General features: G+C 42.9%; 1 protein-coding gene across 1 annotated transcript; it reads left to right on the top strand.

The window, feature by feature from the left end:
- Positions 1-4557: 4557 nt before the first annotated feature.
- LOC128601787 (interferon-induced GTP-binding protein Mx2-like) lies at positions 4558-15814 on the top strand. Its single transcript, XM_053615162.1, has 7 exons — positions 4558-4803; positions 4900-5054; positions 5446-5584; positions 5716-5914; positions 10199-10277; positions 10321-10443; positions 15581-15814. The coding sequence occupies exons 1-7, from the start codon at positions 4698-4700 to the stop codon at positions 15728-15730; spliced, it is 951 nt and encodes a 316-aa protein (XP_053471137.1). The 5' UTR covers positions 4558-4697; the 3' UTR covers positions 15731-15814.
- The last annotated feature ends 1441 nt before the right edge of the window (positions 15815-17255 follow it).

Raw genomic sequence — 17255 nt, 5'->3', positions numbered from 1 at the left:
TGGCCTGTCCCACCTAGGATCTTTCCACATTCTGCGGAACATATTGACAAGTACCCAATCTCCAGGGGTTCCCCTTAGTCTCGTAAGCGATAGGGTCCTCCTTTCAGGGAAGATAGTTTCTAATAGCTTTATGTCGTTTAACAAAATGCCGCTATATATTGTATCAAGTCATCATGGATATTTTCTCCCTCCTTGGGTACCTGTAACAGAATATTTAATAGAAAGGGACTGCCATGGGTTGCAGTTCATACCGACAAAGTCCTAGTGAGCCTTTCATAGCTTTAATAGACATTAAAACTAAAGGCAAACATTGAACCCAGTTTAGACCAGTGTGATTCATGGTCTTTCTCAATTTATCTTTTATAGTGCTGTTAATGCGCTCCACTGGTCCGGCTGATTGAGGATGGAATGCACAGTGTTTTCTGAGATCCATTCCTAGACATTCACTAATGACGTCTATGACTTTGTTACAGAAATGTGGTCCAATGAGGTCACTGTAGATTTTTACAGGGATTCCCCATCCTAGGAATGATTTCATTGACCAATATTTTAGCCAATGTGGTGGCATCGGCTTTCCCAATTCAAAAGGCCTCTACCCATTTTGACCAGCTGACCAGCTAAAAAATTTCGATTCCCTCACTAGAAGATTTAATCTTGATTCCTAATTTGTACATTAGAGCTCAACCCATGAGATTAACCGGAGATTAAAAGTATTCATTTGTTTAGTCAGTTGTTCAATATTTCTTCCCCCATTGGCGGATTGATCTATGACCATCTCAGTAGACACTGGGAAACCTTTAGTAGCCCCTCACTTGAATCTCAATAGTAGGCGGTAAATGAGCACATAGCTGTGCACATATTTAACATAGCTAACAAATAACACAAATAAAATTTTGCAGAACTACTCTGGAGTTCGCGTCAAAGATATTGGTCATTCTTTTGACAAATTGGTCCACACTTTTTCCAGTATTTTGTTTACAGCTCTGAATCTTAGTCCAATCTATGCTTTGCATGTAATATTCAGTGATTCGTTCATAAAGAGCTGTGAGTCTCACTTGGTGTTGTTTGTTCATGTCATCGGTATAAGGAATCTCCTGATGATTGTCTCAGTAGGCATTAAAATCACCTTAAACACAGCCCCAATTGAGGCTCAATTTAAACCCCAATAATTATCTTACTTCAGTGACGGTGTGTCTCCATTGTTGGATGAGTCATCTCATTCTTTCACAGAATTCCGCTCCCCCCGACATCTTGACGTTTAGGAATGTCTTGTAGGACCGCCTTTATTTCTTGATATATCCATAGATGGAATACCCACACTGTAGCGGGTTGATTTTCCTGTCCTGCATCAGGATTAGGCAGTTCAATCATAGGCATAGTGAGACTGACAAGCAACAGGTGTAGGTGCAACAGATGCAAGCGAAAAGGGTGTAGGTGTGATAGATGGAATTCAGATGTGAATTTGCTAATTCACAACTGAGTGGCGATCTAAAAGAAAGGACTATTCCTTCCTGCCCTAAATAACTGCTGGAGGATGAGGATACCATCCCCGTGTTTCTTCTGGGTGATCCAGCTTATCCCTTGATACCATATCTTATGAAAGAATATCCTAATGGCGGAGTCACCCTACAGGAGCAGTACTACGGACTACCACTTTGCAAGGCACGTATGGTCATCGAATGCGCCTTTGGACGTTTTGTGGCTCTGAGGCGAGGAATGGACATAAACATGAAGGACCTTCCTTTTGTTATTTATGCCTGTTTTGTACTTCACAACTATTGTGAAGCACTCCATGAACCTATAAACGAACAGTGCATAAATGCTGCTTTCCAGTATGAAAGGGACTTTAGGCCACCCACCAGAGTGGCTGAGAGAGCGGACAATGAAACCGAGGGGAAACGAGTGAGACGCGTGGTGACAAGGTTTCCTGACCCATAAGCCATTTGAGCAGCCCACATTAAGAGCAGCTTCATTAAAAAGAAACAATATCCCTTATTGTTTTATTTCATAACGAGTATATGACTGCTTATGTGACATATGCATCTGTTTTTACCATGATGTATCTTTTATGTTTTCACTACAATGTGCAAGTGTCATGTCATGGCATCCTTCCGTCTTCGTGGGACGATGATGCAGCATCCGTTTTGGGTGAATTTATTTGCACCTTCTCGAGTGGCTGTACAAACCAACCCATGAGTGGCAGTCCCGGTTGCAGTTGCCGCAGACAAATTGAGTCGCACGCTGTGGTTTAAATTTCCGCGCCTTCCTCCTGTCTCTCTTGTCAGCAAGGTGCTGAAACCTGTCCTTCTCCACTTTCTGAGTGCCCCATCTAATGACAAAACGCCAGGCTGTACGGTCTTCAGCGCTGGATTCCCACGAACCATGGTTGATGCCGCATAATCTCATGTCCTTCTTGCAGACATCTCTGAATCGCAGTCAAGGCATCCAGTTAGCGGTGAACCCTCAGCCATCTCACCATACAGAAGATCTTTGGGAACGCGACTGATCCATTCTTCTAACGTGGCCAAGCCAATGGAGATGTTTCTCACAGAGGATGGCAAACATGCTGCTCATGTTGGCGCGTTCCAGAACTTCTGTATCGGATACCATGTCCTGCCACTGTACAGGAGGATGCGTCACAGGCACCTCAGGTGAAAGCTGTTGAGCTTCCTCTCATGCCTAGTGTAGGTTGTCCAAGTCTCACTACCATAGAGGAGTGTGCTTAAAACTCAGCTCTGGTAGACACGCAGCTTGGTTTGCACAGTAAGGTTGGAGTTTTGCCACACCCTATGATTTAGTCTGGCCATGACTCCTGCAGCCTTGGCAATCCTACGATTTACCTCAGCATCGGTGGAGAGTGAGCAGGATATAGTTGACCCAAGGTAGGTGAAGCTCTCCACAGCCTCCAGGTTGCATCCATCTATGGCGATGCTGGGAGGATGGTCTGTGCCCTGAGCCATGATGTTGGTCTTCTTGAAGCTAATGGTCAGCCCAAACTCCTTGCAGGCGTGGGAGAGGCAACTGACAAGCTGCTGCAAACCTTCCTCCGTATGTGAGATCAGGGCTGCGTCATCGGCGAAAAGCATCTCGTGTAGGAGTAACTCAACGACTTATGCAAGAGGAGAGATGCAACTTATGCAACTAAGGGTGAGAGATGTTGAAGAGCTTGCCGTCAGACCTGGTGTGTATGTAGACTCCCTCACTGCAGTCTCTGAAGGCATATTGGAGGAGCATGGAGAAGAAGATACCAAAAAGTGTGGGTGCAAGGACACAACCTTGTTTCACTCCACTGCTAACTGGAAAAGCATCAGACATTGCACCGTTGAAGCAGACTGTGCTGTGCATGTCCTCGTGGAATTTGGTGATGACTGCCAGAAGTTGTCATGGACATCCAATCTTCTTCAGTAGTTTGAAAAGTCCACTCCGGCTAACCAGGTCAAACGCCTTGGTCAAATCAATAAAGGCGATAAAGAGGGGCATCTGCTGCTCTCGACATTTCACCTGAAGCTGGCATAGTGAGAATATCATGTCTAGGGTTGACCAGCCAGCTCGGAAGCCACACTGAGACTCTGGGTAGAATCGAGAGGCTAGGATCAGCAGACGTGTCAGGACAACCCGGGCAAACACCTTTCCAACGATGCTCAGTAGGGAGATGCCCCGATAGCTGTTGCAATCACTGCGGTCCCCTTTGTTTTTATCTACCGTGATGATGTTTGCATCTCGCATGTCATGTGGGATATATCCCTGTTCCCAACACAAGCATAGAAGTTCGTGCAGAGGCTGGAGTAGTGCAGGTTCCATATCCTCCCAGTGGGCTTCGTACCAGTCGGCACTTTTCTGCTCCTTCTTATTGTAAGCGATGATCGCCGAGTTGTACACAGCTTTATGGATGTGTGTACATTTGGAGTCAATAGTACCGTCAGGTGACTTCTCAGCGAGGGCTTCCTGCAGGTTTTCACATGCACTAGTGTAAACAGAGCCTGACTGTCCCTCAGTGGTGGAATGAATTTCCGACCTCAATCAAGACCGCAGAATCTGTCACTATCTTCAAAAAACCCCACCTATTCTGTGAACAATTAACTAACCCCTAACTTGACACCACTACACTGGTTCTTACACCTCTACTCTGTGAACTCTGCTTCTGCATTAAAAATCTTGCATGGTAGCACTAATGGTAAATGGTCTGCAATTATATAGCACTTTTTATAGCACAGTTCTAAGGTTGTGTCTCAATCACTGATTCACACACACACCAATGGTAGCAGAGCTGCCATGCAAGGTGCTAGCTTGCTATTGGGAGCAACTTGGGGTTCAGGTGAGATATCACTCATGTTCCTTCATGATTTACTGATTGGTAGCTGGTTAAATAACGAGAGTATTCTTCCTGCACATGTTTATAATATTCATTCTTACATATGCATACATTTCATACAACCTGTGTATACTGTGTATTTTGCTCTGCATCAGTGTCTCACACTGTTGTGTTGTTGATTTGCACTTTACATAGTCTTGTGTACGGTACTGTTATGTGTTGTTAGCTATATAGAGGAATGACAATAAAAACCTACTTGACTTGACTTGAAATAGAAATAAACAAAAAGCTAAAGAGGAAAAGTTGATGAAAGACTAACAAGCAAACTGTTTCCTCTGCCAACAACCACACAGGTATTGTGACAAGATGTCCGCTCGAGCTCAAGATGAAGAAGAGCAGGAAGACAGGCTTCTGGCATGGAAAGATCAAGTTTGAGGATTATGAAGAAGAGATTGAAGATCCAGCAGACGTGGAGCAAATGATTAGAAAAGGTAGTGAACAGAGTCAAGGGGTTAAAATTGAATAAAAGCTAACAGAGAACAGCTAGCATCTTTGCTTTTCCTATTTATTTATTAATTTATTTTTAGCTCAGAATGAAATAGCTGGGACCGGCATGGGCATCAGTGACAAGCTCATCAGCTTGGAGGTGACATCGACCAACGTTCCTGACCTCACGCTCATCGATCTGCCTGGTATTACCCGTGTAGCAGTCAAAGACCAACCGGAGAACATCAGAGAACAAGTAAATTTGGGTCAAATCTTAAATATTTCATGGACATGCTTGGGACAGGCCATGCCTCCCTAACTGACATGTTTTATTAGGAATCAATTAAAGACATGCATGGTAGGCTGATTGGCGTGTCTAAAGTGTCCGTAGTGTATGAATGGTTGTGTGCGTGTGAGTGTGTATGTGATTGTGCCCTGCGATGGAATGGCACCCTGTCCAGGGTGTACCCCGCCTAGTGCCCGATGCTCCCTGGGATAGGCTCCAGGTTCCCCGTGACCCTGAAAAGGAGTAAGCGGTAGAAGTTGGATGGATGACACATTTATGACATTGTATACCCTGATAAAAGATCAAAAATCGACCAATGGTATTGAGCTGTAATATAAGCACATGCCTGACTTGGTTTCAGATTAAGAGGCTGATCAAAAAGTTCATCACAAAGCAAGAAACCATCAACCTGGTGGTGGTGCTGTGTAATGTGGACATTGCCACTACTGAAGCGCTGAAGATGGCTCAGGAAGTTGATCCAAACGGCGAGAGAACGTTCGGTCTGTGGATCCTTTTCATCAGTATATAATTGTAATATATAGTGAATGACAAAGTTTTTGGTGCTTCTTCTTCCCTAACTTTATTACAGAAGATATCTTCCATGAGCTTCTGTATGTTTTGATTATAACAGGCATCCTAACGAAGCCTGACCTGGTGGATAAAGGCTCGGAGGAGACAGTGCTGTCCGTCATCAATAATGAGATCATTTACCTTAATAAAGGCTACATGATCGTCAGGTGCCGAGGACAGCAGGAGATCAAGGACCGTGTCTCTCTGAATGAAACCGTCAAGAAGGAAAGGGACTTCTTTGAAGATCACCCACATTTCAGGTGCATATTTTATTTCTCTTGTCTTTTGAGTGTTCATTTTAAAATCATTTTCTGGAATTTCTCTTTGAAATGTATTTTGTACTTTAAAGGTTCAATATGTAGAAAGTCAATTTTAATACACGAACATTAACCATGTTAGCTAGTACAATGATCATTAATCAGGAAAAAATGAATGCAATAAAAAAAACTGAGTGAGATGAGTGCAAAATGTGTAACCTTTCAAAGGGAACTTCGATGTTGCGTTTGGCATAACACTAAGGGAGCACTGCTCACGCGTGACCGGCATCTGAAGCTTGTGTAAAATCATGCCTATTTATAGGCCTACCATGATCAGGTCACTTGGCAATTAAGCACACCGCGTGATATAAATATGGCATCTGTGAACCGCGTCATCAGCCATAATATCTTCAGCCAAAGACTGCATGTCTGTTGTTTGTGTAAAGAAACAAAAAGACGCATCATTTCCTCTATATCTTTTCTCAAAATCTCTGGACTTTTCTATCTGTTTAAAAAAAGAGAAGAAAAAAAAGGAATGAGCGAGAGAGAAAAATATGAGTGAGAGAATTCAGGAACTGCGTTTCATCACGTGATTATTGCACAATTTCTGGGTGAAGTGTCTAGGGATAGAGCATGCCTCGAGAAGCTGCGCATGGTAATGCCTACATTTGGCAGCTCCGCTCGCGACTTGCTCTCTTCTCGGAAGCTGAAGCGAGTTGGGTTTCAGAGCCTCACGGATCTGGGCATCTCCGGTCCGGGGGATCTCTTATGGATCCGGAAGAGGAGCCGTAGATGAGCGCTGCTCTATCTCTTGCTCTGTCTTCCAGGTCCGGCTCTCCGCTGGATTTTGGAGCTCGCATCACAACTCCTCCTTCCACTATGTTAAGCCAAAAGGGAAAAAAAGAGAAAAAAAAAATTCAAACACAAAAATAGTAGTAATAATTCCTCTCTCACTCCAAGGATCCAGAAGGATGTGCAAAAAACTGAGAGCAACATATAAAGAGCTGCTTGAAGTGATTACTAAGGCTGGATGAGCCTTTTTCTCCCTAGTGAAAGTAAATCTCTCACACTTCAGAAAACTTCCCTTTCTTCCAGAAGTGCATAACAAAATATCAGGGGGAAATTCTGGGGGAAAACCATGCATAAGCCATATTTATAACCCCACGATGTTGGATTATTCGGCCATTGTGGGGAATGAATGGCATGGCTATTTAGCTATGCTGAAGGTGGAGGAGGCGCTTGCGAGCTACCTCTCTCCATCGATTGCAGGTAACTAGGGCGGCCGGCTTTGGCATCGAAGGCCACCGCGGCATTGGTGGGCAAGGCCTATGCAGTAGTAGTCTTGCTTGTTGGTCACTGCAGACAATGACAGTGTTGGAGGCCTACCAAGCAGACCTGCTGTGTGAGCTCGACATATGGTGGCATTCAGCCAGTTCCTTCCCTGTTGTGTCGAGTTCACCTGGGCATCCATGAGTGGAGCCCTAGTGCGAGGGAGACACAGAAGGCGAGTATGGCAGCCTGCCAACCCCCGCAGTCAACCAGGGGAACCAGGTGGCCACAGTCGCAGCCTGCTACTTGGCCTTATCTGAGAATGGTCATAAAGGCCCAGCAGGCAAAGAAGAGCAGTCCTGAGGGGCCATGGAGGGACGTATCAGGGGACACGAGGTTGTTAGGGCAGTTAGCACCCAGTGCTAGTGTAGGGCCTCTGCTAATCAATGTGGTCCAAAGTTTTCAGTGTTCTCTGGTCAGCGAGCTGTCACAGGGCAATGAAAATCTGATGCTTTCCCTCCAATAGAATGTGGACTAGTTAACGTCACTAAAAGACCGTCTGGCAGCGTGGAAACTACTGCCAAATGTGTCTCCATGGGTTCTGTCTACCGTAGAAAAGGGTTACCGGGTCCAGTTTAGAGCTCGACTACCCCCCCCCCCCCCCGGTTCAGAGGTGTGCTCACCACAGTAGTCAGCACAGACCAGACCCAAAGTTAGCGCAGGAAGTAATATCCCTCTTGGACAAAGGGGCCATAGAACATGTACCCCATACCCTGAGGGAGGGAGGTTTTCACAGCCGTTATTTCCTGTATGCGGCCAATTTTAGATCTGCATCATCTGAACTGTACTCTTTGGACATACAGGTTCAAGATGCTGATGCCCAAACTTATAGTTCCACAGATTCAGTTTGAGGACTGGTTTGTGATGATAGTGCATATTTCCACATAGAAATATCACTAGCTTTATCCCCTTGCACCTTCACAAAGTGCATAGATGTCACTCTGGCTCCACTGTGACTCCAGGGCATCCATGTACTAAAGTACCTGGACGACTGGTTAATTCTAGCATGATCCAGGGAACTGGCCGTTCAACATGGAGATGTTGTTCTTGCCCACATGAAGAGCTTGGGGTTCAGCTTGAACCTCAGGAAAGTATGCTTTCCCCAGTGCAGTGGACAACTTTTCTAGGAGTTATAAGGATTCTACTACGATGAGGACGTTTCTATCTCCAACATGCGTAGGATCAATCCTAGCAACACTGAGCAAGATAAAGCTGGATCTTGGAAGACTATCGGAGCTTATGGGCCTATTGCACATGAGGCCGTTCAGTTTTGGCTGAAAAGTTGGGGGTTTTGCCCAAGGGTGAGAGTAATCAGTGTCATGAGAGTAATCAGAGTCATGCAGCGATGCCTATGTGAGAATTTGAGTGTCCCCGGTTTCTAGCCTTTGGTCATACTGTAGGGGTGTCTTCTAAGCGCAAGGCAGTAATGACAGAAACCTCCCTCACGGGCTGGAGCGTGGTCTTAGACAGCTGTCCAGCTCATGGTCTCTGGAGCGGCCCTCATCTGGAGTGCCATATAAATTGCCGAGAAATGTGGGCAATTTTTCTAGCACTGAAATTCCTTCTTCCTCAATTGAGAGGTCGCCATGTGTTCACAGAAAACACAGCAGTGGTCTCATATATTGACCACCAGGGAGGATTATGTCCACGCCCCCTGTCCAGGCAGGTGCAACTAATTCTTCTCTGGGCAGAAGGAAAGTTTGTCAGTGAGTGCAATGTACATTCTGGGAATATGGGGGCAGACATCTTGTTGAGGCAGGGGTTGAGGCCTGGGAATTGGTGGCTCCATCCACAAATGGTGGAGTCCATATGGCGAGGTTTGGCCAAGCGGTACTGCACGTTTTTGACTCAGACTAGAAAACACATGGTCCGCTGTGGTTCGCCCTCAATCCTCCCACACAATTAGGGCTGGACGCTATGGTGCACATGTGGCCGAGGTCACATCTGTACACTTTTCCCCGATTGCTCTGCTCCCACAAGTTCTACCTAGAGTTTGAGTAGGAGATCTACAAGCTCTCTCTGTTGCCCCTTCCTGCCTTGACTTTGCCCCTGGATTAGCCAAGGCAATCCTGTATCCTATGTCGGATTATATTCCTAAAGTGCCTACATCGGCTGCCCACCCTGTGGTGTTGCAGGCTTTCTGCCCTCCTCCTTTCCCCACACCGGAACAAGAGAGAATGCACCTGCTGTGTCCAGTAAGGGATCTCTGTACTTACTTCCACCGCTCCGGCCAGTGGCGTAAGTCAGAGCAGCTGCTGGTCTGCTTTGGTGATGACAGTAGAGGTGATGCTGTGTCAAAGGAGCTCATCTCTAATTGGATAGTGGAAGCAATCTCTATTGCTTATGAGGCCTGCGGTCTCGCTACACCTCTGGGCATAAGGGCTAATTCCACTAGGGCAGTCGCCTCCACGAAGGCTTTGTCCAAAGTGGTATCCTTACAGGATGTGTGTGATGCTGCAGGGTGGTCTACGCCACATTAATTCATTCAATATTACAGCCTGGATATTCATTCCACCCCGGGCGCGAGTGTCTTGCAGTGACCCTCAGGCTTGGGTCTTTTTGAACAGGCCATGGAGTGGGTATTCTCATTCCCATAGTTTTATGCTAAACGCAATTTGAGGTTCACTATGAAAGGGAACGTCTGGGTTATGCATGTAACCCTGTTCCCTGAGAAGGGAACGAGACGTTGCATAGTTTTGTCATACCAGGGCAGGCCTGTGAATTGCATCTTCACTTCAGATAATGGAGGCTGATGCCGTGGTTTACAGGTGCCATATTTATATCACGCAATACGTGATCAGGACAGGCCTATAAATAGGCATGATTTTACATATGCTTCAAATGCTGGTTGTGCGCGAGAAGCGCTCCAACAGTTTTATGCTAAACACAAATTCTTGTTCCCTCCTCAGGGAACAGGGTTACATGCGTAACCCAGACGTTTTGTTTATTTCCCCACAGCACACTGTATGACAAAAGAAAAGCCACCATTCCCAACCTGGCCGAAAAACTCACGCTTGAACTCGTCCTTCATATTGAGGTAAACATTTTTTGTTACAAATCCTGGCTCATAGTGTATTAAGCGATGTCTGCCGCAACTGGAGGAGCAAATCCTGATGAAGTTGGCTGAAACTCAGGCTGAAGTGGACCGATATGTCTCAGGGCCTCATACAGAACCAGACCAAAGGATCTACTTCGTGACTGATGTGAGTGATACATACACACACACACACACACACACACACACACACACACACACACAAATTATGCTCAACAGTGAGCCTGAACGTTAAAGCTATGTCATTTATCATGGCCAAATTTGATCAACTACCAGCTTCAAGGCCATAGGTCTAGATGCTTAAATCCCTTTGGTAAGCAGTTTCCTACTTGAGTATATGAGATTACAATGAGCCCACTCACAGACCTCCGTAGTGATGTACTCTATGCTACATTTGACTAGAGGTACAGTTATCCTAGGTGCATTATTGGGGCAGTTTGTCTCTGAAAGGATGGTATATTGTTAAGGGAACCAAGAGTGAGAGTGGGGTGGACAAGGAAGTGCATGCTAGCCGCCAACCAGTTCAAACAAACCTGAGAGTCTTCGCTGAGGTATGACACAAGTAGCTCTGGTATGCCACTCAGTAGCAATAGCCACCAAGCTGATTACAGAAGCAGTTCATGTGAGGGTAATGGTGTTTATGTGATTTGGGGTCAGAAATGTGGGAGCTTCAGTGTTAATTAGGCTTAACACAAATGGCGAGTATATGGTGAGTAAATTTCTTTTACTAGAAACCTAAACTTGCTTCCTTCTTTCCCCCCTTCTCTCTCTCCAGCTGATTTTCCTTATCTTACTGTTTTTCCATGTTTTGCCTTGTTCGCTGTCATGTTTTTTTTTCATGAGCCACTGCTCTTGCATATACCATCAGCTACTCTTATTGCTTCCATCTCTACAATTACATGTGTCTGTTGTTGTGCTGCTGCTTTGTGCCGATGCCAAGCAGGTCTATTTGAACCTGTGCCAGTAGCTTCTGATCTATCTTCATGAAGACTTTAGCTCCAACCATAATCATGCCTATCTGACCATCTAATCATTGCCTTAAGTTCTTGATCAACTAAAACTGGTGTGTTTGATTTTGGTTGGAGATAAAAACCTGCAGAAAGGTAGGTCTCAAGGAAGAGGTTTAGTGAATACTGTAGTACATTCTGTACTTAGCATGTTTAACTGGTACAAAATTGTAATACATCCTTATTTGGAAAATTTAATAGCCTCAGAATGTAAATGGCTATAATGCTTGAACGAAATGAGATATCTTCACCAAACTTGGCAGGCTTATGTATGAGGTCCCCCAAAAATATTCACGAGGTTTTGCCACATGGTGGCGTTATAACACCAAAAAACATGAAATTGGCTGTAACTATGGAACCACTGACTTCAAAATTTGCATACAGTGTCTTTGTCTCAGATGCAATCATTGTTTATGAGGACATTCACGTATGTTGAAAAACAGTTTCAGCAGCTATTAGACAAGGTTCGCAATGGCTGATTGGAAAGCCGGTCTGCACTTATACAGTATGGCACAAACCTCTTAAACCTATTTGACTCTAAGTGATAGCTCTTCTCATTCGAAAGAACTTTGCCTCAAGAATCATTGGTGTTTGTTAAACCATTAAATATTTCAGATAATGTTAAAAACTTACTTTTGCAAACTAGTCATAGGTTTTTCGCTCAATATCAATAAAACAAGTGCTACATGATTCTCTGGAGAATTTATAAATAATTAAAAAAAAAGAGTTTAATTTCCAATTTTACGTGTCGACGGTATGCCAAAAGTAAACGTAGTGGACTTGGCCACGTTATTTACATAGTAATAACACTTAAACAGAATGAGATATTTTCACCAAACTCGGTACAGGTATGTAAGGTCACTTCTCAAAAATTGCAGAGTTTGGCCACTTGGTGGCACTATAACAGTAAAAAAAAAAACAAAAAAACAAACAAACATGAAAATGGCTGTATAAATGGTGTGTAAATGATTGTATATTATCCAATGTTTCAGACATGCACATGTTCTTTGTGTAATATGTTAAATCTCCTCATTCTGAACAATGCTGCTTCTAGGACCATTGCTGTCAATCAAATCCTTCGTTAAATATCTGAGATTATTTAAAAACCTAGTTTTGAAAACTCCTAGGTCCTAGGATCCCGATTGGAACCAAACCAGTGTAAACATTGATATTTCAATCAAAGTGATGGTTTAGATGAAAACGCAACATTCTATCAATGTCACCTTGCTATCTTGAATATCTATAACACTTTAAATGTGCAAATCTGCCTTAACTAATTGAAATCTCATTAAGAAAATACATGGATGAAATGGGACACAGAACAACACATAGTTAATGTTAAAAGAGTTAAATGACCTACAGTGCTTGAACCTTGATAATTCCTGCTTGCAGCTAAATTTATTATTATTATTCTATGACCCAAAATTGGGTCATGGGTCATGCTCTGTATTTCCTAACTGATTATACTTACGGTTTTCCCGTAAGTAGTGGATGAGCAAAAAATCCCCCAAACTCCCATTCACTTGAATTGTCATAATGTTCAGAGCCTGGCTCAGAATTTTCAAGATTTCAAACTCCAGCTGTCAAAACCCACATATCTGCGTGCACACGGCCTGAAGCCCCTCTTCGGTCCTTCTCACTTTGTCAATGTACCTGTAAGACTCTCACTTCATCTCTCTATCTATCTAGCCAACTCAGAAAGTATTGGCACCATATCTATCCATCCAACTTTAAAAGTATTGGCACCCTATATCTAACTCTACAAGTATTAACACTCTATCTATCTATCTATCTATCTATCTATCCAACTCTAGATGTATTGGCACCCTATCTGTCCAGCTCTAAAAGTGTTGGCACCCTAGCTATCTATCCAGTTCTAAAAGTATTGGCACCCTATATATTCAGTCAACTCTAAAAGTATTGGCACCCCAGCTTTCTATTTAATGTTACAAGTATTGGCACCCTATCTATCCAACTCAAAGTACTGGTAAACTATTTCTCTAACTCTAAAAGTATTGGCACCCGATACGTCTCTCTCTCTTTCTTTCTTAAAACTGCTCATTACCTTTAGATTTTATATTGTATACAGTGAGGGAAAAAAGTATTTGATCCCCTGCTGATTTTGTATGTTTGCCCACTGACAAAGAAATGATCAGTCTATAATTTTAATGGTAGATTTATTTGAACAGTGAGAGACAGAATAACAACAAGAAAATCAGAAATGTCAAAAATGTCAAAAATGTTATAAATTGATTTGCATTTTAATGAGGGAAATAAGTATTTGACCCCCTCTCAATCAGAAAGATTTCTTTTATACGGGTAACGAGCTGAGATTAAGAGCACACTCTTAAAGGGAGTGCTCCTATTCTCAGCTTGTTACCTGTATAAAAGACACCTGTCCACAGAAGCAATCAGTCAATCAGATTCCAAACTCTCCACCATGGCCAAGACCAAAGAGCTCTCCAAGGATGTCAGGGACAAGATTGTAGACCTACACAAGTCTGGAATGGGCTACAAGACCATTGCCAAGCAGCTTGGTGAGAAGGTGACAACAGTTGGTGCGATTATTCGCAAATGGAAGAAACACAAAAGAACTGTCAATCTCCCTCGGCCTGGGGCTCCATGCAAGATCTCACCTCGTGGAGTTGCAATGATCATGAGAACAATGAGGAATCAGCCCAGAACTATACGGGAGGATGTTGTCAATGATCTCAAGGCAGCTGGGACCATAGTCACCAAGAAAACAATTGGTAACACACTACGCCGTGAAGGACTGAAATCCTGCAGCGCCCGCAAGGTCCCCCTGCTCAAGAAAGCACATATACATGACCGTCTAAAGTTTGCCAATGAACATCTGAATGATTCAGAGGACAACTGGGTGAAAGTGTTGTGGTCAGATGAGACCAAAATGGAGCTCTTTGCCATCAACTCAACTCGCCGTGTTTGGAGGAGGAGGAATGCTGCCTATGACCCCAAGAACACCATCCCCACCATCAAACATGGAGGTGGAAACATTATGCTTTGGGGGTGTTTTTCTGCTAAGGGGACAGGACAACTTCACCGCATCAAAGGGATGATGGACGGGGCCATGTACCGTCAAATCTTAGGTGAGAACCTCCTTCCCTCAGCCAGGGCATTGAAAATGGATCGTGGATGGGTATTCCAGCATGACAATGACCCAAAACACACGGCCAAGGCAACAAAGGAGTGGCTCAAGAAGAAGCACATTAAGGTCCTAGAGTGGCCTAGCCAGTCTCCAGACCTTAATCCCATAGAAAATCTGTGGAGGGAGCTGAAGGTTCGAGTTGCCAAACGTCAGCCTCGAAACCTTAATGACTTGGAGAAGATCTGCAAAGAGGAGTGGGACAAAATCCCTCCTGAGATGTGTGCAAACCTGGTGGCCAACTACAAGAAACGTCTGACCTCTGTGATTGCCAACAAGGGTTTTGCCACCAAGTACTAAGTCATGTTTTGCAGAGGGGTCAAATACATATTTCCCTCATTAAAATGCAAATCAATTTATAACATTTATGACATGCGTTTTTCTGATTTTTTTTGTTGTTATTCTGTCTCTCACTGTTCAAATAAATCTACCATTAAAATTATAGAATGATCATTTCTTTGTCAGTGGGCAAACGTACAAAATCAGCAGGGGATCAAATACTTTTTTCCCTCACTGTACTTTCAGACCGGCTTTAATCAAGCCAACATCAATGTTTGTTGTCACAAACTTTACCTATCTAGTGATAAGTTGTTTTAGATCAATAGCTTCAACTGTTCAGAAGCTATTGTTTTTTTTTTGTTGTTTTTTGTTTTTTTTTTCAATTAAAAATTGATAAAATTCAATAACAGTTAAAATTTGTCAAAGTGAGTGGTGCACTATGTTATATAGAATGTGCATAATATTATACAACTTGATTTGGAGCAATGATCCTGAACATTTAGAAGCTATTGAATTATTTCCCAAGTAAAAGTAAATCAAGGAAACAGATGAATTTGGCAAATTGACATATCTAGTATATTCCAGAAAAGTTGCTTAATATTGTATAAGTTGATATGGAACAATATGTTTAAACATTTGGATTAAGTTGCTTGACAAAGGTAACTTGCTTTTACTCTTGAATACCCATTTAGAATGTATTCAAATTCTTTTAAAATAAAAAACCATCATTAAAAATGCATCAACAGCTGTCTTTAATGTGTACTAAGGAATTTTCTGTCTTTACCATAAAGTGTGGGTGTTATAAATCTGAATACAGATCTTCATTTGTTTATTAGAAAATCACAGCATTCACTCAGGATGCCATCAGCCTGACGACTGGAGAGGAGGTGAAGAGCAGGTCATATATAACCATCTTCTCAGGTCTGAGGAAGCAGTTTGCTCTCTGGACGAATGATCTAGACAGTGTAGGAGAGACATGTGAGTAGCAGTGTGACAATATATTCGTGTGGCTGTACACCAAGGACATTGCAGATGTTTGGTACATGAAATTATATAAAGGCTACTAATTTATTTAGTACTTTGCTATTCTTAGGCTAACTACAGAATGACTTTGCAAAAATTAACTCAGAGCAAACGCATGAAAGAATCCCTATCAGATTTTTTTTTTAATCTAAGCAGAGACGCAAGGGGTTGAAGTGATTGAAGAAATGGTGCATGCACAATGTTATAAATCATGAACAGTAACAAAGCTGAATCAGATATTGTGATATTTCTTATCTTAGAAATATTTCTAATAAAGAAGGCTATCCTAGTAATATTATTTACATGAGCATCAAATGATAGGCTGGAGTCAATAATCACTCCAAGGTCTTTTACTGCTGCACATGATGAAACAGAAAGGCCATCCAGAGTAACCATGTGATCAGAAAGCTTATTTCTAGCTACACGTGATCCTAATAAAAGTATTTCTGTCTTATCAGAATTAAGTAAAAGGAAGTTAGTTAACATCCAACGTCTAATGTCCTTAACACAATCCTCAACTTTATTAAGCTGCTGTCTGCCCTCTGGCTTCGCTGAAACATACAACTGTGTATCATCAGCATAACAGTGGAAGCTAATTTCATGTTTATGAATAATTTGACCTAGAGGTAGCATATATAAAGTAAAAAGCAGTGGGCCTAAAACAGAACCTTGTGGAATTCCAAAGTTAACCTCGGTATGTGTGGAGAAGTCTCCATTTACATCTACGAACTGATAATGATAGGTCAGATAAGCCCTGAGCCAGGAGAGAACTGTTCCTTTAATGCCAACAACATTTGCCAACAACATAAAAGAGGTGGCTCAGGTTCTTGCACTGTCTCTAGAGGTTTAAGGTGGTATAGAGGACGGGAAGGTGGCCCAGCAATGGAAATTTGCGGTGGGTGTCTGGATCCCAAAAGAGGAGAACTCAAGTAACGTTAGCAATTCAGGACAATCTCTCTCCTCAGTGCTGAGGTAAAAGAATTTTTCTTTTTTGTTTTGCCGGACACCTGACAGAGTTTTTTTTCTGGAGGAACTCCTATATGAACATTTCTGTTCATAAGGAGGGAGTCCTAAAGGTATCAACATGCACTGAACACACAGAAGTTGTCACCCAGCTGAACCAAGAGGCATGGGAAGGTAAATGAGACCTGGTTGTTTAGTGGCTTGACCTCACCAATGCCTATGGTTCAATCCTACATAAGCTGGTGGAAACTTTACTGGTCAGCCATCATGTTGCAGGTTATTTATCTTTAGACAGATCTGACTAAACTAACAATACAAAAAAGAGCAATTCACAGAAACAATAAAACAATACACCAGTTTAAATCATTAGGTTGGTAATTAAAACATCTGGCATCCAAGCAATTCTCATTCTTCACACCAGTCCACCACTTATGCTAACATATCGGCATTTTCATAATTAATACAGTAGCTCGATTATATTGAGCATACGAAGGGGATTTCTGGGGATGATAATATGGATTATAC

The sequence above is a fragment of the Ictalurus furcatus genome, chromosome 26 (genome assembly GCF_023375685.1).
Source record: "Ictalurus furcatus strain D&B chromosome 26, Billie_1.0, whole genome shotgun sequence".
In the NCBI taxonomy this organism is placed as follows: domain Eukaryota; kingdom Metazoa; phylum Chordata; class Actinopteri; order Siluriformes; family Ictaluridae; genus Ictalurus; species Ictalurus furcatus.
This window is presented reverse-complemented; position numbering and strand designations above follow the sequence as displayed.

Coding starts and splice junctions, on each gene's coding strand:
- LOC128601787 (XM_053615162.1), top strand. CDS start 4,698: ATGAAGAAGAGCAGGAAGACAGGCTTCTGGCATGGAAAGATCAAGTTT. Junction 10,278..10,320: donor AACTCGTCCTTCATATTGAG/GTAAACATTTTT, acceptor TAGTGTATTAAG/CGATGTCTGCCGCAACTGGA. Junction 10,444..15,580: donor GGATCTACTTCGTGACTGAT/GTGAGTGATACA, acceptor TTTGTTTATTAG/AAAATCACAGCATTCACTCA.